This window comes from Carcharodon carcharias, chromosome 22 (assembly GCF_017639515.1).
Source record: "Carcharodon carcharias isolate sCarCar2 chromosome 22, sCarCar2.pri, whole genome shotgun sequence".
Taxonomy (NCBI): domain Eukaryota; kingdom Metazoa; phylum Chordata; class Chondrichthyes; order Lamniformes; family Lamnidae; genus Carcharodon; species Carcharodon carcharias.
The window spans coordinates 9,189,180-9,216,169 of record NC_054488.1 but is presented as its reverse complement, the minus strand read 5'-3'; the positions used below and the strand labels follow the sequence as shown (position 1 = coordinate 9,216,169).

Genomic DNA, 26,990 nt, shown 5'->3' with positions numbered 1-26,990 from the left:
TTAGGGCTCTTCGATGCCACACTCGGTCAAATGCTGCCTTGATGTCAAGGGCAGTCACTCTCACCTCACCTTGGGAGTTCAGTTCTTTTATCCATGTTTGAACCAAGGCTGTATTAAGGTCATGAGCAGTGTGACACTGGCAGAACACAAACTGGGCACCAGTAAGCAGGTTATTACTAAGCAAGTGCTGCTTGATAGAACTGTTGATGACCCCTTCCATTACTTTCCTGATGATCGAGAGTAGACTGATGTGGCAGTAATTGGCCATGTTGCTTTTTGTGTGGACATACCTGGGCAATTTTCTACATTGTTGGGTTGATGCTGGTGTTGTAGCTGTACTGGAACAGCTTGGCTAGGGGCACGACAAGTTCTGGAGCACAAGTCTTCAGTATTATTGCCAGAATGTCGACAGAGCCCATAGCTTTTGCAGTATCCAGCACTTTCAACTGTTCCTTGATATCGCATGAAGTGAACTGGATTGGCTGAAGACTGGTATCTCTGATGCTGGGGAGCTCCAGAGGAGGCCGAGGTGGATCATCCACTTGGCACTTCTGGCTGAAGCTTGTTGCGAATGCTTCAGCCTTATCTTTTACACTGATGTGCTGGGCTCCCCCGTTATTGAGGTTGGGGATATTTGTGGAGCATCCTCCTCCAGTGAGTTGTTTAATTGTCCACCACCATTCATGAACGGATGCGGGAGGGCTGCAGAGCTTAGATCTGATCCAATGGTTGTGGAATTGTTTGTCTCTATCACTTGCTGCTTATGCTGTTTGGCACACAAGTAGTCCTATGTTGTAGCTTCATCAGGTTGACCCCTCATTTTTTAGGTATGCCTGGTGCTGCTTCTGGCATGCCCTCCTGCACTCTTCATTGAATCAGGATTGATCCCTAACTTGGTAATGGTAGAGTGGGGGAATTTGGTGGCCATGAGGTTACAGATTGTGGTTGAGTACAATTCTGCTGCTGGCCCACAGTGCTTCATGGTCACCCATTCTTGAGTCGCTAGATCTGATCGAAATCTATCCCATTTAGCACAGTGGTAATGCCACACAACACAATGGAGGGCATACTCAAATGTGAAGATAGGACTTTGTCTCCCCAAGGACTGTCTGGTGGTGACTTCTACCGATATGGTCATGGACAGATGCATCTGCAGCAGGCAGGTTAGCAAGAACGAGGTCAATTTTTCCCCCCTCTTGTTGGTTCCCTCACCACCTGCCACCGACTCAGTCTAGCGGCTATGTCCTTTAGGACTTGGCCAGCTCAGTATGTACTGGCACTACTGAGCCACTCTTGGTGATGGGCATTTAGGTTCCCCTCCCAGAGTACATTCTGTTTCCTTGCCACCCTCCTGTTTCCTCTAAGTGGTGTTCAACATGGAGGAGTACTGATTCATCAGCTGAGGTGGAGGAGGAGGGGGGTATGTGGTAATCAGCAGGAGGTTTCTTTGCCCATGAAGATAAGCAGGTGATTTTTTTCTGAACACTTGGTATCCAAGATGAAGCCTTAAGCTGAAACACTGATGTAGCCCAGGCTTAGCACAAAACACCACCTTGGTAAAGGTGTTGAGGTCTGCACTACGAACAGCCATTCAAAAAGCTTGTAAAACCATTAATTCCCACTTAAAATGCTGCTAGTGCACGTGAAAGAGGCTGCATAACACTTTGACTAATGCTTCAACTAACAGCTTCTCCAACAGCTGCTAATTGATAATTATTAGTGTTTAATTGTAAGTAGGCAGTGGGTATTAACAAAGCAATCAATTGAGCCCCCTCTAAATCGGCACAGATGAAAACTGTGTTGAGTTAGGAAATGCATGCTTGTAATGTGTAACTCTGCAAATAAATATATGTGCGTAAAAGGAGGGCTCCAGTTCTATCCTTTACCAACTGGCTTTCTTGATTAGAACAATAACAATGAGATTTTTGAAGTAAACATGGCATTGATCTCAAAATCAAGTGCTACTTAAAGGGTTACTTACTATTTCATGGTAATTGTCGCTTGAGCTGTTCAGACCTCCAAAGCACATTGGGAAACCTTCTGGAACGTTTTGTCAAGGCTTCACTAATACTCGGACAAAACCTATTCCACAAGCTCTGAGGACTTCACCTAAAGAGAGTCACTCTGTGCTACTGGGAGTCATGAGGAGAAAGGGGGTGCTTGGTTATGAGCATCTTCTGGACAAGAACATGAAGCCCAGACAGAGCATCACCTGCTGCTGCAAGACAGAGGAACAGAAGGGTGGGTGACGTCCTGCCCCGTGGGTACAAGTATCCCGCCACCAAATCCGAGAACCTGGGTTCCCTCTGCGTCAGTCCTGGGGGCATCTTGCACCAATGCTTTTGTGTATCAGCCAGCGCTCTCCACACCATCAGTGGAAGTGGGCATGAGGAAGCTACATACACTGCTCCATGAAAATTGCATCTAAATCCGCACTTGAGTGTTAAACCTGCAGCTGTCCATTTAGCATGAAAACAATTTAAAAATCAACATTGAAGATAAGTGCTATGAAATAAATAGCAACCATTCAGTTGTGAATTTAAAATGCACATGTATGCATCAGGTGCCGTTTGCAAAAATAAAACCATTGGAAAAGAATCATCAGCTTCTTTGTCCTTTTCTATACTTCCATCAATTAGAAAATGAGAGTGGCAATGACATCACCCAGGTTAAAGATGGGAACTGAATCTGCATCAAACATAGTGACCCATACCGTTTCAATTGTCTCTCACTCTTGAACTCAATGGTTTCATAAAACAATAATCAGCGTTTGTATCCGTAACATGTTAGTAAAACTTCAAACTCATCTTTGCTCCTGATCTGATCCCACTCTCCAGCCAATCAGACTGATCCACTCTATTCACAAGTGTTCTTTCCACCCCAAACTGAGCTTATAACACTCTCCTCTCCGTTACAAAGATTACTTTCATCATTGTAACTTCTCCTGCCTCAGCCCATTTGTTACTGATACCCTCTTCCAGACTCAATTACTCTTCTTAGTCAGTCCCTCAGGATCGAGGATAACTCGCTTCCACTCTGGATCGGTGGGTTCAGAGATGGCTGACAAGTCCAATGCGTGATCTGCAGACTCTGCTACATATGGGGCAAGTGGTGCTGTGCTTGAAGGTTGGGTAGATGGCTTGTTTGGAGCCTTATACACTCTCTCAGACACCTTGAATCGTCTCTGCACATTCCTGACAAAGTCTCTCATGTGCTCAATGCCTTCACTAATAAACCTTCTCCCTTTTGGTTGGTCACAAGCCAAGGTCTCACGTGAGTCAGTGGAGATGGTCTGACCTCTTCAAGGAAGTTTTAAGGACATCCCTGAAGCATTTCCCCCTTGGAGTCTCCTGTCACGACCAAGACCCGAGTCGAACAGTTGGTTCGGGAGTCTGGTGTCAGGTGTATGAATGACATGTCCCGCCCAGCAGAACTGGTTTTGAGGGATTAGCACCTCCATGCTGGGCATGTTGGCTTGGAAGAGGATGTTGCTGTCGAATTGCCTTTCTTGCCACCGGATTTGGAAGAGCACACAAAGGCAATGCTGGTGGTACTTCTTCAGTGCTTTGAGGTGCCTGCTGTGGTTGTCCAAGTCTTTGAAGCATATAGGAACATGGGGATCACTGCTGCCTGGTAAACCCTGACACTTATGTACTCAACTACTCTAATGCCAACTTCCTATCCTCCTAAGATAAAAGCAAAATACTGCGGAAGCTGGAAATCTGAAACTACACTAAGCCCTGTTCAGCATTCACCCCAATTCTTGTTGACCAACATACGCTCCCAGGTCCCAGTACATCCAGTCTCCGAACAAGCTGTTGGTCACCACTCCTCCAACCTCCTCTGCTCAATCAACATCTAATTCTGTCCGATTTCACCTCTGGACATCCTGGAGATATTTTTGAATATGGAAGACACTATTTAAATGCAAGTTGCTGTTGTAATAAAATGCTTCAAACAGCTTAGCATATGCTGAAGACCAGGAGAATAAGGAGAGCTGACCAAAAGCGTATTTGAAAAAGTCACCTCTAGGGAGGCTTTCCAGGAAAAGGCAAGGTGACGAGGGGAAAGAGTTCGAGGGGAGGATGGAGATGGGAGACACAGAAACATAAAAAAGGTTAAATGATAATCTTTTGTAATTGTTTAGATTTTTTTTTGAAAAAAAGTATTGTTGACTATTGCTTACAATTTGAGCAACACAACCAAAGGCTCCCTTTGCTGATCATCATTACCTACTCAAGCTTTGCTTGTGTCACCTGCAACATTGTCAGAAATGCTTACATTGAGTCCTTGTAATACACTGCCACCCATCCACAGATTTCTTCTGCAGTCAACATTCTTCCTATTATAGGAAATAGTATTACTCCTGCTACAGTGAAAAAGAAAATGTCAACTCACTGCACTGAGGTAACACTTGGCCCTTTGCAGCAACATGCCAGAGGAACCATAACTGCAGGAAGGAAAGACTCATTAAGCGGAGATGAGAGCATCACTTCTGCACTTCCTCAGTGCACTGATAAAGACCAGAGATAAGGAGAAATTTACAAGAAGCTAGGATACGCCTGACCTATTTAAAAAGGCCAATAGTTCATAACTTACTTGCAGCTTCAGTAGTTGCAAGTGATGATTCATTCACACTTAAATGTAGTAAATTACCTATTGTGAATAAAAGTACCTTGGGGTGTTTTGCTACACTGAGGATAGTGCAAGGTGCTCTAGTACAATTTCTTGTCTGTATCAGGAAAGTGCTAGTGCAAATCTATGTTCTTTACTTAATGTAAATCATCCTAGTGCAATCGAGTCACTTTACAAGACTCTTAATGGATAATTGTGGATCTGGGCCTGCTGTGCACAGCTAAAAAATCTTGTTCCCATTCCAGCAGAATAAATTCCTCTTCCTCTTGGCTAGATGGGTAGTGCTGGTTGTGAAGGGTGGGAGGAGGGGGGTGGTGGAGAAAGAGAAGTGATATTACAGTAAAGTTTATGGCACCTGTAATTTTTTTTTTTGAGATCAAGTTATCTTTGGGGTTTTACACTGGAATGGTTGGGGAACTGTTACGTCAACTCACCATGCATCGCACAGGATTTTATTTGCTGGAATGTTATAGGACAGAAATTTGAAACTGTACAGAAAGATGGTGCGCCATTTGATGGCGAACAAAGTCAATTATACCTAATTGGAATGGCGGGGAAGAAAGAGACTGAACCAAAGAAGAAATAAAATGAAACAGAAAATGCTAGAAATACTCAGAAGGTCAGGCAACATCTGTGGGGAGAGAAGCAAATTTAACTTTTAGGTTGAAGACCTTTCGTTAGAACTTTAGTTTTTGAAAAAAAGCTGACAAACACAGTGGGCACAACATATTCAACCATCACTGACAACACAGAAACCTTAATAAGCAATTAAAACTAAAATGTCAAACTGCCAGGAGGTATTGCTAAAATACAAACTTTGATCCTGATTATTACTGTGCCTTTGTGAGGATTGGACTTGCTGATAAAATTGGGAAAATTAAAGCACCCAAAAATATCACATACAGGCCACAGTTAAATTTCAGGTTTTCCAGTTCCCGTGATCTTGATAACAAAAACACACCAGTGGGAAAATGACAGGGTAAGTTCACCGACTCTGTGCTCCCAGTGCAGAGCGGCATTCAACAAGGATTTGAGAACAGGCTGCAAGCGCCGATTGTCTGACCTGTGCTCCTTGTTGTGGGATCAATGAATTTTCCCCATACAGTTATCAAGAAAGCTACTTGACTGTCAAAAGATCTGACCAGGTTTAGTACTTACACAATTGGTGTGTCTAAGGGCAGCTTCATACTGCAGCCTCACTCTTTGTGGCATCATGACATCATCCTGTGACATAAAACACATATTTATTCAGCACCAGTGGGTTTCTCTCACTGCATACAGACCAGAGCAGTTAAATGGCTGTGTTTCCCTACGTTACAACAGTCGCTACACTTCAAAAGTACTTCATTGGCTGTGATGCGCTTTGAGTTGCCTCAAGGCCACAAAAGGTGCTACATAAATGCAAGTAACTCCCTTTCTTCCTTACTCTTGCAGGCAAGTAAACTATTGGCATAACAGGAGGAAGTTCAAAGTCCAGATCTGGCCAAATTGGCACAATCACAGTGATTGTTTCCAACAAAGCATTCGTATCTACTCAAAATGGCATTGCAGTAGTGATCAAAAATGTAAAAGTTCAGCAAGTAAATTATTCTCAGTGTGCTTTGGTTGTGTCCTGACATCCAAAATTGGCCAACTTTTAAATCAGTGACTGAGGAAGTCATGGCCTCCCCTGATACCCACAATTCCCCACTGGCCAGTACATTCTATCCCCATTTGGTAGTAAAGTTGAAAACAAATATTCTGCCATCACCTTCCAAACCCATGACCACCGCCACCTAGAAGGACAAGGGCAGCAGATACATGGGAACACCACCACCTGCAAGTTCCCCTCCAAGCCACACACTATGCGGACTTGGAAATGTATCTTCGTTCCTTCACTGTCGCTGGGTCAAAATCCTGGAACTCCCTTTCTAACTGCACGGTGGGTGTACCTACACTACAGGGACTGCAGCGGCTCAAGAAGGCAGCTCACCCCCACCTTCTCAAGGGCAATTAGGGATGGGCAATTAAAAAATGCTGGCCTAGCCGGCGACATCCTCATCCCACAAAAGAATACAAATAAAAGAATTAAAAGGGCTAAAAACCGACTTGGTTCAAAGGTTTCAAAAATAAAAACAATTTCAATGGCTCATACACGTTAACTTCGCCAAAGGGGTGGAACCAGTGTGCCAGGAATTTCTCATTGAAAACTCCTGGATCAACCAGGAACAGCCTTCCATCTGTAAACCCTACTGCAATACCCCCATATCGGGTGATTCAGTGAATTTGTGCCATGACACATTAAGTTTCCATAAAGGGGGCTTTCCATTTTTAACTTAGGTTTCATTTTCAGCAACAAAAAACGTGCTCTGCCACACAGCTATGCCAGATTTGCATTTTTCCATCTTTTTGCAGCCCACGCCCTAAATCTTTCTCTTCCTCTTTTTTTCATATTTCCATCTCCTCCCCTAAAAAAAGTGCCAACTCCTGCCAAGTTATGGCTCCACAAGGGTGATGAGTCATGGTCCCCTCAGTCATGGGCAGGGCCCCAGAAGCTGATGGCTACAAGGCTGGAAATCGATGCTTAGTCAAGAAGCTCACTGAACTGTCAGTCTATGTGGGGGCAAGGAACCATCCCGCACCAATACAAAGATGTCTCCATTGTCCACCTGTGCAAGCAGAAGGGAACTTGCCAATCATTAAGGAATCTCGCTCCTCTTCCATTGCCTGCAAAATCTTCACCAGAATTCTTCTGAAGCACTTAGCACTGAAGCGCTTCCAGAGAGAAGCTACAGTTTCAGAAAAGTTCGAGGAACCACTGATAAGGTGTTTGTAGCTCCAGGAGAAATGTCAAAAACAGTCTACACTACCTTGGTTGACCTGAGCATGATCTTTGACACAGGCACCTTTGAGGGCCATGGAGAGATTTGGCTGCCCTGAGAAATTCATTACAATGGTTCGACAGTTCCACGATGGTGAGTGCGCACATGTTCTGCATAATGGCAAGTCTTCTGATCTATTCCCAGTCACTAAAAGGAGTTAATCAGGCTGCATGCTAGCACCAGGCCTCTTCAGCAGGCTTTTATCCACCATGCTCACCAATGCCTCTCGTGATGGTGATCCTGGCATCGAAATCAGATATCACACGGATGGGAAGCTGCTCAGTCTGAAACGATTCTAGACAAAGGCCAAAGTCTCCAAGGACATACATCTCGATTTCCTGTTTGCTGATGACCATGCATTTTTGTGTCTTTATGCAGCCCACACCCTAAATCTTCCTCTTCCTCTTTTTAAAATTTCCATCCCCTGACCTTAAAAAAAAAAGCACCAGCTTATGCCAAGTTAAGGCTCCATAGGGGCGGTGCTGGGTCAGAGCTGGACATGCAATTTAGCATGGACTTGTTCTCCAATGCGAAACCCTCAGTCTTACAATCAGCGCAAAGAGAACTGAAGTAATGTGCCTGCCTGCTCCAGGAAAGCCCCATCTCAAACCCAACCTTTCAGTCCATGATCAGAGCCTGTCAGCAGTGGATCAATTCACTTATCTCAACATCACACTCTCTTGACCTGTCTCTATTGATGACGAGACACATACAAGAATTGCCAAAGCAAGTGTAGCCTTCAGCAGATGTCGAACATCAGTCTGGGAATGTCTGTCAAAGGCTGGCTACCAATCCGAAAGTCTATTGAGCAGAGTGGGCAGGACTATTGCTCTATGCGTGCAGGACTTGGACGGTGTACCAGTGTCATGCCAAGAAGCTCGACCACTTTCACTTGAGCTGCCTTCAGAAGCTTCTGAAGATCAGGTGGCAAGACAATGTACCAGACCCTGTGGTGCTCACCCGAGCTGGCATGACGAGTATCCACACCATAATGAGACAGTCACAGCTGAGTTGGGCTGGTCACGTAGCCAGAATATCAGACAGTCTCACTCACCAAAGTGAACCTTCTATGAAGAGCCCGAGTCTGGGTTGTGCTGTCATGGCAGTCCAAGGAAGCACTACAAGGGCGCTCTGAAGGCTACAGTTAGGAGTTCTGATATTGACTTCAAGGCCTGGGAGAAGCTCACTCAGGGATCTGATTGTGAAAGTTGAGTCTGGCAGTGGTGGTACTCTGAGGCCTGCGTCCGGGGATGTCAGTGGGTCTAGGGAGTTCCTGGCAGGCTGTTCTTGTGGTCTTGTCAGTACCCCCTCTCCCCCAGACCACCCTGCTCCTGCAGTCTTGGTGCAACAACACCAGCCTCACCCCAGCTCCTCCAGCCTGGTTAACAAACCCTCTCCTCCTCTGCTAGGCTCCTCATTCTTTTCGTCCAGAGCTGGTCACCCTGGCATCTGACGCAACCAAATAGAAAATGGTGCTGTGCCCTTTGAAGACAGGGATAAAAATGCAAGAAAAAAATCATGAGTCAGCAAACCTATCGTCTGTGGTAGCCTGCCCTATTTGCAGCAGAACCTTCCGGGTGTAAATTGGCCATAGGAGTCACCTGCCTACCTACCGGAACTGTAACAAACACCCCAGGTGTAGAACAGGGTCATCTTCATCTCAAAGGATGAACAAGACTAAGGGGCAACTATGTCAATGGAACGGCACCTTAACAACAGGATGAGAGTGAATTTAGTGTCCGGGAGCATTAAAAAAGGAATACAGGAGGAGAAAGGTTTTGAAATTAAGAGAGTTGATTTTTTTTGCCTCATGGAAGTCAAAAAATGAAATAATTTTGTTCGAGTTAACAAGTAGTAAGAGAAAAGGCTCACAGTGAGAGTCTGCTACAAACCCCTGAATACACACGCAGGAACATGGTAATGAACTGAAAACCTCTGGTTGAGATGTAAATATTGCCCAGGTTACTTGGGACAGATCCGTTCTTTTCTTAAGTGCAGTGGGATTTTTTTTTAAAAAAAGGCCTAAAAGTAGACAGGACCTCGGTTTGACATCTCATCTAAAGAACAGCACCCCGGCCAGTGCACAACCCTCTCTCTACAGCACTGGGGATTGCCAGCTTATATTTTATGCTCAAAACCCTGGAGTGGGGCTCTCACCCACAACCTTCTGTTCCAGAGGTGAATGGGCTACCAACTGAGCCACAGGTGACACCATAGAAAATCGCTTCATTCAAAGAGTGTGAAACGTTTAAAATCCTTTTCCAAGGAGGAGGCGTTATAGGGACAAAAACAATTAGGGACATTCAGAGTTAAGCGGGATGCTATAATTGGAGCTGTTCTGATAGGATTTTTGGACACGTTTCATTACTGCTGTATGATCAAAGGCAAGTTGCACAGTCTTAATAACATAGTGAACCATTAATTTTGAGACATTAACTATCTTCCTCAAGATGTCATCTGATGAACTAACCGTCACAGATCATGACTTGGTCTACTTCTCATTTAGATAATAGCACAAAACCAGGAGAAAATTCTTGATGCAAATATTACATCCCTCGCTTAACATTGGTCGATTATGCCTCGTTTCAGACCATAAGGCAAAGACAAAAAAAAAAAGGTTTCATGTTACTTGTTTAACTAAATTTCAAATAAAAAGACAGGTGATGCAATGGTGGTGAAAGTCGGCAGCCTTAATGATAAAGTGAATTTTTTAAATTTATATTTTCATGGGATGTGGGCATTGCTGGCAAGGCCAGCAATTGTTGCCTACCCCTGTATCTGCCCTCTGAAATGGTCTTGCAAGCCACTCAGTTCAAGGGTAGTTGAGTCAACCACATTGCTGTTGGTCTGGAGTCACATGTAGGCCAGACCAGGTAAGGATGGCAGATTTACTTCCGTAAAAGGACATTAGCGAACCAGATGGGTTATTACTACAATCGATAACCTTTCATGGTCACTATTACGGAGCCCAGCTTTTAATTCCAAATTTTTATTAATTGAGTTTAGATTCCACCAACTGCCACGGTGGGATTTGAACCCATGTCCCCGAAACATTATACTGGGCCTCTGGATTACTAGTCAGGTGACATTACCACCATTCCCCACCACCCCGTCCCCCCACTCCCCCCTCCCCTGATCACCCATGTGATCGGAAGCTCAGCTGAGTGAAGTTGGATGCCAAGCATGTGAGCAGACTGGCTCAGTCTCAGACAGTGAGCAGGGAAATGGTTGGAGTCAGTAGCTGGAAAATCAAGTTTGCGGCAGAGTCCAAGGGCTTTGGTCTTCCAAAAATTACTGCACACCCAGGACCGGAAGTCTTTCGAGCAATATGAGAATCAGAGGCAGTGCAGTGGCTGAAGGCAAGGTAGAACAGGATGTCAGTGTACATATGGAACTGGATGTGTTTTCAGTTGATATTGCTCAAGAGCCCTCCTTCCTTCACACAGGATCTGTAGGATCTTTCTGAGTTGAAGTACTAAGATGGGCCAAGTGAACGTCTCTACCAATTTCTTTCTTGCAATAAGATATTTCACCATGACAATAAGGTCATGTTAGATGCAGCTCATTAGCAAAAAAGAACAAGTAGATGATATAGTTTTGATAAATGAGATTGGTTAAAGATTGATGGCCGTTAACAATTAAAAGAAGGGTTTTCAGACAAGTCTGTTCACATTTTGACAGGAGAAAAGATCGATTTGATCAGTAACAAAAACAAAAATAGCTGGAACAACTCAGCAGGTCTGACAACATCTGCGGAGAGGAAGACAGTTAATGTTTCGAGTCCGAATGACTCTTCATCAGAACTAAGCAAAAATAGAAATGAGACGAAATATAAGCTGGTTGAGGGGGGTGGGACAGGTAGAGCTGGATAGAGGGCCAGTGATAGGTGGATATCACCACTGTCAACACCCCTTTATCCTTTTGTCTATGGCATCTTTGGCAATCTCTTCATTGCCTCCACCTACCACTGGCCCTCTATCCAGCTCTACCTGCCCCACCCCCCTCAACCAGCTTATATTTCATCTCATTTCTATTTTTCCTTAGCTCTGATGAAGAGTCACATGGACTCGAAACGTTAACTGTCTTCCTCTCCGCAGATACTGTCAGACCTGCTGAGTTTTTCCAGCTATTTTTGTTTTTGTTTCGGATTTCCAGCATCTGCAGTATTTTGCTTTTATCTTATCTTACTGATTAGTGTTATTTAAAGCAGACCATAACTGGTATGTCTATGATTTTGAAAGAAAAGTGCTCATCGTTTTTTGTTTTATGTTCTTAACTTCTAAGATGATGAACTCCCTCAGCAAGTAATCCTTGACTGAACTGCTCCTTGAAGAAGCCCAAGAAAGCTGAAAATTTCCTCATCCATACACTGGGTGAAGCAATCATCATGGAATGTGTTACCTCACTGAGTTCCATATGCTGGAGTTTTTCCACAGAACTGCTTAAAGAATGTAATGATAACTCTGAGTTGATCTAGCTTAATGAAGCCTACAATGGAAGGTTGTACCTCTTTGGGTAAGAAGGAATTCAGATCTTAAAGAGCTAAGTGCCTTTTGTGGGAAATTATTCTCCTCACCCCAGCCTTCTGTTCATCCTCTTTTAAGCCACAATTGGAACAAAACGAGAAAGAAGTCTCAATTTTTCCTCCACCCACACCCCCCCCACCTTTCTCTATACATTGGTAGCCAAGATTAACAGAGAGTACAAATTGATTCTTCTGCTTCTAGCCACAGCATTATCTATGAGCCAACACGATGACGGAGAGCAAAGTAAGGGTGATAGATAATCAACTTTTAACTCTGGCTTGGCACAGGGTATTTTAGGCCAAATCCTAGGATCATACAGCACAGAAGGAAGCCATTTGCCCATTGTATCCGTGCCAAATCTTTGAAAGAGCTATCCAATTAGTCCCACTCCCTTGCTCTTTCTCGATAATCCTGCGATTTCCTTTTCAAGTTTTTATCCAATTCCCTAGTCCCAGAATGGACCTGAATTCCAAAGACAGTGGCCTCACCATGAACTGTAATCAAAGCTCAAGTCAGACACTGAAACAAAAAGTTGAAACATTTATTGTTGGAAAAAAATCATGACCTTTCCTGCAGAACTTAGACTTTTTGAAGGTTGTTGCTGTTAGGTCAACTTTGTCAACTTAGCCAACATCAACAATATGGACTCTGGGCTGAATGGCTTCCATCTGTGCCAAAATTTTTTCTATGTTTCTAGTTTATATCTACTACCCCCTCCACCACACCCACCCCAATTAGAAACAAACCCTATCAATTCAGAAACAACATCCATATCAATAAAAGGAAGGGGTGGAATAACTAAACTGATTAACATCTACTTGAAGTATTTACTTTTTCCTGGGAGGTTCAAAATTCATCATCGTTACAACAAAGGAGCCTATGAAAACTTGTAAATATCTGGTGTTTAAAAGCTGGGGTCTCACCAACGTGAAATCTAAGGTCCAGCATGAAAGAAAACACAAAAAGTGCTTCCTCTGTAAACGTTGATGTAACAGTGTACTGAAAGATGCGATACCAAAGAGAGGGGAAAGAATCCTTTCTGCAGAATTAAACGTCAGCAGGGTTCTTTAAACACATCCAGATGACTGTCCCAGGAATTCTGTGCTCATTATCACCTTCCAAATGAGGTTCTGGCCGGCTCGTGATGCTAGAGAGCAGTTCCTGTGGTAGCCTCACATCACTACTAAGCCCCATTTCGAACCAGATTACTCATATTGCAGAACCATTACTATTAGAAGCATTTCCACAACAATAATCTGCCTCACAAGCTCTAAATTTGCATCAGTTATAGTATATAGCAACTTGAAGATTGCTGGGAAACACTGGGAACAACGGAACAACGGCAGATGTATCATTACCATGGATTTGCATTTGTAGATCTTTGCCAATGTTACAGGAAGGTCCCCAGAGGCCAGCTCTATAAGAAAAATCAGGTTGCTACATGTTACCAGAACCAAATCTGCTGGTGACTAAAGGAAATGGCAAACTTCCATCCCAAGCAGCACCGTACCAACTATTTACTTTTGCATCTCACTTTCCAAGGAAGGGAACAAAATTACTTTGCGGGTGATATTCCTCGAATGCAGATACACCTGCTGTTGTCTTGTATCATAAAGGCGTAGCCTCAAAAGAAAGAATAAACTTGCAATAATATTGCGTTGTTTTCTTCAGAATGCTCAAAAGTACTTCTGAGCCAATGAATTACTTTTGAAATGTAATCACTGTTGTAATGGGAATCAAGGCAGCAGTCAGCTGGTACCCAGCAAGGTCCCACAAACAGCAAGTGAAATAAACAACCAGATAAACAGTGAAGAACACAACTGTTGGCCAAGATACCAGGAAATTCTCCAGACTTCTTCAAATAGTGTCACCCGATCCTTTATGCCCACCTTGAAGGTAGACAGGGCATCAGTTTATCATGTCTGAAGGACAGAGAGGCAGTTTAATTTTTGTCGTGATGTGTCAGCGCACAATCTTTGTCAGTTAATGCCGCACCACTATTTTCCCGCACCACTATTTCCCAGGAGACAACTTTAGTCATCAATTCACCTTAAAGCAAATAAAAATCAGTTGGCTCACTTTTTGTCCACTTTACCACGAAGGAGACAGAGCATTACATGTCCAAGATGACTAGTACTTCAGAACAGCTAATAATAAAAACATTTTCCCGAACAGTGCTAAGATTTCTATGAAATTAATCGTAGTTAGCATACTGACCGCATCCAGAAAACAAAGGAACTTCCCAAAGCTCTGTGCAATGGCCCGATTCTTGGCAAAACCCACTGAAGAAACAAAAAGGAAAAATATGTTTCTATATAAGTGCAAACCTCAAGCGTTCAATACATGATATGTACAGGGTGCGAGACTCATGAACCACCCAGCAAAACAAAATCCATTATAACTTCAAACCTTACAACATAGTAGAGCTCCTAAATTCCACTGGTTTATCAACGCATTACTACCTTCATACAATCCAGTCTGCGTGTTGACCTCTAAGCATTAGATGACTTACGGATGTCTATGCACGTCATATGATGAACATTACTGTCCATGTGCACTGTACAACTGATATTGTAGCAATGTGACAAAGAAATTAATTATATTGCCAATCCTGTGCCAATGTCACCTATCATAGGTATTCATACAACTCCCCAGCCATTTGCAACATATGCCCAAAGGTGCTTGACATTACCTTAGACAATATGTGACATTGGAGCCTGTGGTTCTGCAATAATTTGGGAATGAGAACAGAAACAGATCTGATTATCAATAAACGCTAATACAAAATACTGCAGGTTCTGGAAATCTGAATAACAACAGAAAATGCAGAAATACTCAGCAGATCAGGCAACATCTATGGAAAGAAATAGAGTTAATGTTTCAGATCAAGAGGATTGCCATCAGAACTGTAAGACGACAAATATTGCCCTTTTTATTCACATTCATTTTCCCCCTTGAAGATAGTTGAGCTATAGTTTACAGGCACTCGGCACACGAACATGGCTCAACCAAATGGGCAGTGTGAACCCAGACAGCATGTATTAGTAGGCTAATTGACTCTGGGGGCATTAATAAAAACATAAGGAATAGGTCCTTCCATGGAGTTCCGCCATTCAATATCATGGCTGATCAGCCACTTCAATGCCTTTTTTCCCCACACTATCCCCATATTCCTTTATGTCATTGGTATTTAGAAATCTGTTAATTGCTGCTTTAAACATACTCAGTGACTGAACTTCTACAGCCCTCTGAGGTAGAGAATTCCAAAGATTCACAACCCCAAGTGAAAAAATTCTCCTCATCTCAGTTCCAAGTGGCTTTCCCCTTATTTTGAAATTGGGTCCCCGGTTCTCGCCCAGGGGAAACATCTTGCCTGCATCTACGCTGTCTATCCCTTTAAGTATTCACCTCTCATATTTTGAAACTCTACAGTATACACACCCAGCTTCCCAACCTCTCTTCATTGGACAGACCCATCTCAAAAACCAGTATAGTGAACCTTTGCTGCACTCCCTCTATGGCAATAACATCCTTCCAAAGGCCTGGGGGCTGGGGTGGGTGTGTGTGTGTGTGTGTGCAAAACTACACACAGGTGCAGTCTAACCAAGGTCCTATACAATTGAAGCAAGACTTCACTACCCCTGTACTCAAAGTCTCTTGTGGTAAAGGCTAACATACCATTGGCCTTCTTAATTGCTTGCTGCACCAGCATGTTAGCTTTCGGTTAAAAGCAAAATACTGCGGTTGCTGGAAATCTGCAACAAAAACAAAAATTGCTGGATAAACTCACTAGGTCTGACAGCATCTGTGGAAAGGAAGACAGGGTTAACATTTCAAGTCCATATGACTCTTCATCAGAGCTAAAGAGGAATAAGAAATGTGGTGAAATATAAGCTGTTTAAAGGAGGGGTGGGACAGGTGGAGCTGCATAGAGGGCCAGTGATAGGTGGAGGCAAAGGAGAGATTGCCAAAGATGTCATAAACAAAAGGGCAAGGGGTGTTGACGGTAGTGATATTAGCGGACAGTTCTTCTGACATGTCTTCCTTCACCGAGATTTTCCACCCACGATGAGGTTGACAGAGCCTTCAATCGTGTCCGGCCCATCTCCCGTGCATCCGCCCTCACACCTTCCTCTCCCTCCCAGAACCATGATAGGGTCCCCCTTGTCCTCACTTTTCACCCCACCAGCCTCCGCATTCAAAGGATCATCCTCCGCCATTTCCACCAACTCCAGCATGATGCCACCACCAAACACACCTTCTCCCCCGCACACACACCCCCCACCCCGGTGGCATTCCGCAGGGATCATTCCCTCTGGGACACCCTGGTCCATTCCTCCATCACACCCTACACCTCATCCCCCTCCCACAGCACCTTCCCATGTAACCACAGAAGGTGCAACACCTGCCCCTTTACTTCCCCTCTCCTCACCATCCAAGGGCCCAAACACTCCTTTCAAGTGAAGCAGCATTTCACTTGCACTTCCCTCAATTTAGTCTACTACATTCGCTGCTCCCAATGCGGTTTCCTCTACACTGGAGAGACCAAACGCAGACAGGGTGACTGCTTTGCAGAACACCTTCGGTCTGTCTGCAAACATGACCCAGACCTCCCTGTCGCTTGTCATTACAACACACCATGCTGCTCTCATGCCCACATGTCTGTCCTTGGCCTGCTGCATTGTTCCAGTGAAGCTCAACGCAAACTGGAGGAACAGGACCTCATCTTCCGACTAGGCACTTTACAGCCTTCCGGACTGAATATTGAGTTCAACAACTTCAGATCATGTACTCTCTCCTCCATCCTCGCCCCCTTTTTGATCCTCTTTTTCTAATTATTTTATATATCTTTCTTTTCCCATCTACTTCTATTATTATTTTAAAAATTTATTTCCATCCAGTTTTATTTCCACCTTTTAGCCTATTTCGATCCCTTCCCCCCACCCCACCCCCACTAGGGCTATCTCCCTTGTCCTGCTTTCTACCCTTAATGTCACCATTAGCACATCCTTTAGCCAGTATCACTACCATCAACACCCCTTTGTCCTTTTGTCTATGACATCTTTGGCAGTCTCTCCTTTGCCTCCACCTATCTCTGGCCCTCTATCCAGCTCCACCTGTCCCACCCCCCCCTTAAACAGCTTATATTTCACCACATTTCTTATTCCTCTTTAGTTCTGATGAAGAGTCATACAGTCTCGAAACGTTAACTCTGTCTTCCTTTCCACAGATGCTGTCAGATATGGTGAGTTTTTCCAGCAATTTTTGTTTTTGTTACCTTTCAGTGACCTATTGACGAGGACACCCATGTCCTATTGTACACCCACACTTTCTAATCTCTTACCATTTAAGAAACACTGCATATCTGTTCCTCCTACCAAAATGGATAACCTCACATTTTTCTACTTTATATTCCATCTGCCATGTTCTTGCCCACATTAATGATCGTTACGTAAATCCACATGTGCATACTTTCCAACAAGGATCAGTTAACGGGGATGCATCAGCAGCAATCCTGGCTAATCTCTTTCCTCCCTTCCTATCCAAGCATAATGTTAACCCTTCTATCCACCACGTCAGCTCAAGTCAGTGAATTGAGCACAGACCGAGCCACTGATCCTGGGATGGTCCCTGGTCTGAATGACTCATTACTGACCCAGCAGTGATCACATGAACTGAGTGCTCCATTAGCATTTGATAAAGGAATCAGAGCCAGGTCTTTACCATGTATGCATGAAAAAGGAGCCTGCTTAATCACTAGAAACAGTTCCAGTGCCCAAAGAGACTTCTTATTAAATAAGGTGTTTGCTGGATAAGTACCTATATGAAAAACATTTAAGCCAAATATTGCCTCAAACCTATTTCAAATTTAAATCCTCTCTTTCCCTCCATTATGTGCAATATCCTTTTTCGACTTTAGGTTCCATAAAGTCTTGCGATTTCAATACTTGTGTTTGAGATCAAATAGAGTTCAGTTCCCATGGAAACTGCTTTAATAAGTAAGAGGTTCCCACAATGCATCGTGTGTTGGTGTAACCAGAGATTTTGGTCTAACTATGCTGGACAGACAATCAATGTTTGTGCCAACAGACCCATTTCCACTCAGTCTATTCAAGAAGTCCATTCCCCATGGCTACCAGTCCAAATTTTCTACAATGATGCCAGTATTAATCATTGTCTTTACTGCCCAGTTGAAGGAGGGAGGTGTCAAATTAAATAAACACCAGAGTTCCCATATTAACCTTTTCAACACCAAATCAAAGACGTAAACCAGATTTATTTCACTAACTGTATTAAATGACATTTCTTTATGGTTCCGTTTGTATCTAATTCTATGTTGATGTCAAAAACTTAGCAGCTCTTACATGGGCAAGAAAACGTCTGAAAACGTTGATAGTTAAAACCATCCTAAGGGCTGTTTGTCCAAAACTAGGATATTGTGCTTGAACCTGGAATTAAGTAAATCCTGGTATCACATGATCCAGAACCACTTCAGCTCAAATCATGCAATTCCTCTGCAGGAACCAACAATATGTCACTGTCACCATGACACCTGACTTCTAATCATCCTTTAGGAAAGAGGTATTTTCCCCATAATAACTCTTTTCTGAGATATGCAGTCAAGGAAAAGAGTTCCTTGTATGTAGTTTATAATGAAAGCTTTCAACAATTTTTTTTTATTTCACACGGAGGGAACTATGCACAGAATTGGATAGAAAACTCAAATAGCGATTTTAAAAAAATAATGGGTATCAGTATTAGTTCTTTGAATTTATATTCTATACATCCAGCTTTACAGCATAGCGGTGTGCCTCGTCAATTGTTGCCTAGCACTAGACATTTTCGACGACTGGATAACAACCATGGCTTTCACCCGCATGGTTACGTCACCCACCGAGTAATCCATTGTTACTTATTAATAACTAATGGAAACTTACCTTTAACGCAATCATTAGTAGTGAATAGTATTTCACAACTTCAAGTGCTTGCTCTCTAGTTAATCCCATTGATTTATGCCTCAATTCATGGCATACTTTACATCCCCCCATAGTTTTGTATCATTAGCAAACTCTGACCTTCTGTTGTCAAGATAATTAACAAGCATACATAAGCAGTGAAGAACCCATATGGGAATCCTCTCTCACAATCACCCAGCTTGGAGCACTGCCATCCAGGATTACTCAATTTCTTCTGTTGCCAAAACAATTTTGTATCCAATTCGCCACTTGGCTCTGGATTTGGTGAACTTTCGTCTTTGTTGCAGAATCCACCACGCCTCCAAATGGAAGTGATGCCGCCAAATACTTGCTGAGAATTACAACCCCAAACATATTCCTGTCATCCACTAACAGCAATACACTTGGACAATGCTATCGGTAAAAACCTAACATGTTTTAATTGACTATCCTAAAGAAAGAGCAGCTTTTACAGCTGCCACTCATATATTGCACATTGTAATATAGCTTCTAAAGATTTGTTTCAAGTCTGTGCTGTACTGGCAGGCAACGCTGGGAATGTGTCCTGAGGTAAGGATTTATATGATCCTGTGCCTTTCCAGTTGCCTCCTGTTCTCATTTAGCTTTTGGTGGGAGGACTGATTATTAGTTGATCAGAGATTCACTGCACCACATTGGAAAAAGGGATAAATAACATTCTTGTTCTGACATTTCAGCAGATCCTGTCACAATTTCCCATGACATGCACCATTATAAAAAGCTGTGTTTAATTGCTCGAGGAGCATGTTTTCAAATTCAGAAGGCTCACCTACAATCAAATTTAAAATAAAATCAATAGTGCAGAATAGCATTCGTCATAAAAGCCTAGATGTAATTTTATTGCTTTATGACTGCTCCCATATATAAAGTGTGACTGTGAAATGATAAACACCAACTGTGAATAGTATTTTCACCAACTTGACATTTTCGTGCTCAACAATTTGAGGACACTTTACCCAGTTCCCACCATACATAAAACCCGAGACCATCATGATTAGCAGATTAAAAACTCCCACAGATATATCACCTTAACACTTTCACCACTGGGAGGGTTTTTTCTATGAATAAGAAACCTTTTCATATCTGCAAAAATATTTCCTGGAAATTCATAACGAACTGCACAGGTTATGGAACATTTTCACAGAACATTAAAGTACACCCACTTAATTGCATAAACTAAATTGCACAAAACTCCCAATATTTCTGGTGTATATTTAACTTGCAACATTGATTAAGCATATATTGCAAATAATCACGAGATTGATCCTTACATTACATACAAAGTACAGCACAGAAACAGGCCATTTGGTCCAACTGGTCTATACTAGTGTTAATGCTCCACATGAACCTCCTCCCATCATCGACCCTATTCGCATAGCCTTCTATTCCTTTAGCCTAGCTTTTGCTAAAACACATCCATGCTCTTCGCCCCACCAACTCCTTGCGGTGGTGAGTTCCTCTCGAATTCCCTGTTGGATTTATTAGTGGCCATTTTACATTTATGGTCCCGAGTTCTCGACTCCCGACAAGTAGAAACCTCTTCCCTACATCTAACCCACCACACATTTTCTGGAGCCTTGAAGATGTCTATAAGGTTATCCCTTGGACTTCCCTTCTACATGCATTGTTCTTGGGAACAGACTATCTGGATTCCTGTGCTGTGATCCATACTGTAACAATAAACCATACTCCTTCAGAATCGGGGTCCTGCACCTAAAACTGTTGAACCTGGACACAGCAAATCCAAAAATGATCAGATAGGGAGTAGCACACACTCATAAGGCAGCCTGTCAGATCTTCCATTATTTTTTCCACCACTCCGGCTGAACTAGACAGTACAAAACCTTGGCATCCTATTCAATGAACAGCAGAGTTTCAAACACGATATCCTGCCCATACCGAGCTCTGCATATTTCACTTGCAGCACCTCGACATCAACTCCTCCAGCTTTGGTACACATATCTACGACTTTGCCACCTCTGCACCTTAATTACTCAAATGATTTCCTTGGTCATCTCCCAGCCTTCCACAAACTCCACTTGTCCAAAATGCAGTTGCCTGTATCCAATCCTGCACTAAGCCCTGATCATGCACATCATCAGTGACTGACGTTGGCTCCCGGTCCCCAAACAAATTAAACATAAACATCTTCTCCCTTTCTTTAATCCCGCCTCGGTCTTGACCCATGTTATCGCTGCAACTCTTTCATTCTGGCCTTTCGTGTATCTCCACATTTTACTTCACCAGATTGTTATACTGTTTTTCTTTAAAACTAGGCTAACCCTATTTACCTCTGCACTTTCTCTTCACTTTTCTTTGCTCTTTTTTGGAGTATTTAATGGAGGTGAAGGGGGGTGTCAGACTGTACTTACGCCAGCCAAGACTCATGTTGCCACCTTTGGGGAAAGCCCATTGAATTAAGTGCCTACAGGGCAACCGCAGACCTTCCTCGAGATCAAGGACCCTGGGGGCAGGTGTCCTGCAGTTGGGAGCTGCCAGCCAATCCGAGGCCAGCAGCTCTTCATTGGTTGACAATGCCACCGGGTGGCAGTGGCTGCTGCCAGTACTAGACCCAAAATATTGTCATTGGCCTGGGCACAGGTACGTGATGATAGTGGGGGTGCTGGCAGCAAGGGCAGCAGGATGGCTCATAGCTGCCCCTCACCTTCCCAACAATGGGTCCATTGATTAGGCACTGAGTGCCTTTGAATGAGGGACTCCCCCTCTCCACCCCGCCCCCCCCAAAACCCCAGGAGCTCGCAAACAAACTTGATAGGGTTTGCCTTTTGGGTTCCCCACATAGTAAGTCCCCTGTCCAGCGTTGGTTGAATACCAGAAGCGGCAGCATGAGGCGCCCTTAAGTGGGCATTAATTGCTCACTCAAGGGCCTCAGTTGGCGACAGTGTGGTAGGGCCATCCACAAGCCATCCCCCCCCCTCCCCCCCCAACATATTTCATCAGGGCAGAGGCAGGAAGGTGGTGGGGCTCCTACCTGGCACACTCTCATCTAATTAAATGCCCCTGCCGTCAACCTTGCCACAGGGGAGGGCATTAAGTTCTCCCCTATAAACCCATCTGTTCAATGACGTTTTTGATCACCCTCCTCATCTTTCCCTGCTTGATTCAGCCTCCAACTTCCTTCCTTAGCTCCAGATGTTACTTCAAAAGGCACTACAGAAAAGTCTATTTTTGTTATGTAAATGCAAATCTCTATTTTCTGTTGCACCATTATACAGTGAAACTATCAATTTTAAACAAATCTGATGAACAATAGAATACCTCCTTTTGGGTGTGAAGAATTATGTCCACCAAGCACAACATGAATGCCTCTATCTTCAAGCTTAGTTCCCCATTTTCTAATAATATTCATCGAGTCATCCTGCAACAAATAAATGAATAAAGCATAACCAAAGGACATCTTTTCCACAGTAAAATATATCTTCTGGTCTGACAATTCTATAACTTTTACACAAGAGTATTTGTTCTGCAAATATTTGTACCGCAACCCATTTAATTAATGTTGAAGCAAAGCTGGGTGGCTAAACATTAGGTTTGGTTCAGAAATTCTGCTTAATGGGCAATTCTGTATTGGAAGAATTTCTCTGGATTACAAACATGCTGGAATCTAGAATTAATTCGGGGTAAACTATTGGAAATTGCATTTATACATCACCATTAATGTAATCCATAATAAGCTGTTTGGAAACACAACCTAGAATTCACATTGGCCTCTAAAGGTAACCTGCCATAGTCTGTCTGGCACTCTAGATGTCAAATTCTGATGATCAAGTGCGGGAGTCTGGATTCTCTAGCCACAGAAGCAATGTCACATTTTTAAAAAAAGATTCTCTCATGGGATGTGAGCATCACTGGCAAGGCCAGCATTTGTTGCCCATCCCTAATTGCCCTTGAACTGACCTTGCTAGATCATTTCAGAGGGTAGTTGAGAGTCAGCCACATTGCTGTGTAGGCTAGACTGGGTAAGGATAGCAGATTTCCATAAGACCATAAAACCATAAGACATAGGAGCAGAAATTAGGCCATTTGGCCCATCAAGTCTGCTCCGCCATTCAATCATGGCTGATAAGTTTCTCAACCCCATTCTCCCACCTTCTCCCCGTAACCTTTGATCCCCTTACCAATCAAGAACCTATCTATCTCGGTCTTAAATACACTCAATGACCTGGCCTCCACAGCCTTCTGTGGCAATGAATTCCATAGATTCACTACTCTCTGGCTAAAGAAGTTTCTTCTCATCTCGTGTTGTATAAGGTCTTCCCTTTACTCTGAGGCTGTGCCCTTGGGTCCTAGTCTCTCCTACTAACGGAAATATCTTCCCCACGTCCACTCTATCCAGGCCTTTCAGTATTCTGTAAGTTTCAATCAGATCCCCCCTCATCCTTCTAAACTCCATCGAGTATAGAACCAGAGTCCTCAAACGTTCCACGTATTTCCTTAGCTAAAGGACATTAGTGAATCAGATGGGTTTTCACAACAATTGATGATAGTTTCATGGTCTCCATTACTGAGACCAGCTTTATATTCCAGATCTATTAACTGAATTCAAGTTCCACCAGCTGCTGTTGTGGGATTTGAACCCACGTCCCCAGAATTTAGCAACATTACCAGAGAAATAGTGAAGTTCGCAACTTTTAATTGATACAAATGCAACAAATATAAAGACAGAATGCTACCTTAAATGTAATTTGGTAAAAATAATTGAAAACCCAGTAGTTCCAGATCTACAAATCTGCTCCCCATTTTGCTGCTGTCTCTTCCCCCAACTTCCCTACTTAATTATGCTGCTTTCTTCGGATCAGACAGCGGATTGGTCCTTTTCTCTAGAGATTCCACCTGTGGTAATCCTGGGCTAGTCAGTCTGAAAGAAAGGGTGATTGAAGCTGGAAGACAATCCCTACCTCAGGCATTTTCATTTGCCCTCCGAGATGACAGGGCAAACTCTGACTACCTCAGTCAGCGAAAGCCAGAATGCAAGGGCCACCAACTAGTAGGATTTGAACCTAAAAAACTTCTAGCTGAAATATTAACCCTTTAACAGCCTTAGCCACCTGTCCCCTAGCCTCCTCTGCTCTTCAATCATGAGCATTTCAATTTTCTCCCTTTCAACACCTTTAGCCTTCACAGTTTTAAGCGAAGAGAACTGTCTAGGTTGCAGGCTTCTCTAGACAAACCATCTGCTGGAAAGAGGGAAGAGGGATTGGTTCACTCTTGAAGAATCATCCAATTGCTGAATTTAACTGGCAGACTAGAAGGTACTAGTGGAAAAACATCCATTGAAGGCAGTTGAGCAAATATGGTTTTTGATTGCATAGCCAAGATCAACGAGCATTAAACAAAGAGCATTATACAATATAGGATTTGGTCCATCTGCATTTCAAAACGAACGTGTCCAATTTTGGTCCATGCACAGTGAAAATGTCAAAGGCTTTAGAGTAGAATGAACAGAGACCTAGCCTCAGGCTCTTCTGTTATGAAGACAGAAACCAAGGATTAGCACCATTTACTTTGGAGAAACAAAAGTTTAGAGGAAATAGGGCACTGGGATAAAATACTGGGATTGGATTCAGTGAGGTTGGATTGATTAATGGAGGTGGATGAAATTGGGAAGACTAAAGGGAATGCAAGCAGAAAAGGCAAGCTCAATACCAGGAAGAACTTCTTGTTGCAGAAGTCATTGGCTTCTGGGACTGAGTACACAAGTGGGTGCAGATTCACTTTTTCCAATTCTGACTAAAAGGTCATAGAAACACAGTTAACGCTTCAGTCTCCACAGATGTTACCGGCCCTGAATATTTGCAGCATTTCTTATTTGCATTATAGATTCACTACAGTCCTTCAACAGCTATCTTTAAATGTTTTTGAGGGAAGAGGAGATTTCTCATTATAAAGGACAAGTTGATAGCTTGCAACTGAGAGAGGTTATGGGAATCCACAGTCACCTGGAGCTTTACTTGATTGCTGTAAGTGTAGTATAAAGATGTTTGGCACAGCAAGCATTAATCTGGGGCTGGAGAACTGTATGGCCCACAGCATGAAGTAGAGGGACACAGGACAGTAGACGGGAGAAAGTGTTTTATGGCAAGACTCAAGTAGAAGTCAGCATGAAGTTAGCTCCTATTGCAGGCCATAAAGTGCATATATGTAAATAGTTATGTGTTACCAATAAACAGTTAATGTTCAACCTTACAAGCCTCTGAACCTCTTCACAAGGCCTACAGAACAAACCCTTACAACTTGATGGCAACTAATGATAGAAACCCAGAACCAAGGAAGCTAGTGAAGGACCTGGGATCCGAAAAACTAATGGAACAGCATCCTGACCTGACTAAAACGCACCTAAACCGAAGACACAGCTGGAGATCACCTAAAAAGAAGCTCCATTGCAGACATGGATGCCAAAGGGTAGAAAAAAATCCCTGTGCAGCTAAAGCTCTCCACCAGAGTATGAGGAGGTCATCGCAAATCCTCATCAACTGCAGAATCAAAGGACCAAGCAAGGGTGAGCAGAAATTCAATTCTGAGTCTGAACTAGTCTTTAAAAGTCTTCCGGATATCAGTCAGTTAGAGCAGTCCATTTTGTCAATCACAGCAGCCAGCCTGGGTTCACAGTCGATGCCACACCACATGGCAGCCAAGCTCCGTTGGGGGGAAAAGAAAAAGTTTTAAAAACTCAGCCAAAGCCAGGAAATCACCTTATAATCATTCTAACCTCCTCTGAAAACACTAAAGGGCTCAATTCTTTGATTAGAAAATTTGCTGCAAGAAATCAATCCCTTTGAGGCTGGGTTCGCAACAGCCATGAAAGCCTGACAAAACCCGACGAGCGTAGGAAGGAACATTGAGAAAACAATTACTGCAGCGCCATCTTTAAAAGAAAAACAAGATTTAAAGCTGCACTTTCCCGAGCTGAAAAATCAACCACGGATAATAAATTAACCCTACCAGGCCAATTTAGGCTGATACAAGGGCCAAAGCAGATGTGAAATTGGATGAAATGGGGAAGAAAGTGCATCAGGATTAAGTAGGAAATCAAAGGCAGTCCAAGTTAATACATGTTTTATACTTATTTGGTGAAATTGCCAATGAAATAATCCTAAAGTAAGGCATTGATGAATCCTCAGCCAACTCTGATGAGATATTAAAAGCCTTTAACAAGTATTTCAATCTTCAATGTTGCAGAATGCAGACCTTAAAATGAGGGATAGAACACCCCCAATAAAGCAATAAAACAGCAAAAGACAATACCCAGCAAATTATACGTTGGTGGCAGGTCACTTTAGAGCAGAGGTGCACGAGCCAAAGGGTTTTTTGCAGAGCAAAGAGGCTGAGAAGCAGCCAGAAAATTAATAGGACTTTTTGAAAATGCCGACATTAGCCAAACTGCAACAGCAGAAGGCAGTGCTGAGCAGGCAACTGGCTCTGTACGAAGGGAAAGTGGTAAAGTGTTCCAAGCTGCAAGAAGATAATGAAGGCACAAGTGGCACGATTTATAGAACTGAAACAAGTTAAGGCTTCGCCAGGGACAGACCTGCCTGACAGTGAAACCAAAATGAAGGACAAGGACAAAGCTCTGCTGCAGGAAGACAAAGACAAGACAGAAAAAGACCAGAAAATGGAAATCTGAAGCTGAAGATCAAGCAACTAGAAGGGAAAACACTGATGTGCCTTAAACCTCCGGAGAACCATTGAGCTGCTGAAAGGTGAAATGGCTGAAATGAAAATGTCAAGAAAAAGTTGAACAGTTGTACAAGAAAGTAGTTCTCACAAAGGAGTGTGAAGCATCTCAGAAACAATTAGCATAAGTAAAATTACAGAATAAGAGCTTGAAGGAATTGCTGACGAATCAGGACAGTTGGTTGAATGTGAAATTAATATCTAAAACCAATTCAATTTTTGAACTTCAATTCCATCTGAAGAGTGCAAAAGATGAGACGTGCAGCCTGGAAGAGCAA

The 26,990-nt window shown here is 43.1% G+C and overlaps 1 protein-coding gene across 2 annotated transcripts in view; it reads right to left on the bottom strand.

Moving 5' to 3' along the window:
* Positions 1–26,990, bottom strand: part of b3gntl1 (UDP-GlcNAc:betaGal beta-1,3-N-acetylglucosaminyltransferase-like 1) — a 320,936-nt gene that overhangs the window by 285,819 nt on the left and 8,127 nt on the right. For both annotated transcript variants that reach the window (XM_041217352.1, XM_041217353.1), the window contains exons 3-5: positions 22,297–22,396; positions 14,240–14,304; positions 5,794–5,859 (exon numbers count right to left, since the gene is read on the bottom strand). In XM_041217352.1, coding sequence (XP_041073286.1) covers positions 5,794–5,859; positions 14,240–14,304; positions 22,297–22,396 — 231 coding nt within the window. The remainder of the gene's footprint in view (positions 1–5,793; positions 5,860–14,239; positions 14,305–22,296; positions 22,397–26,990) is intronic.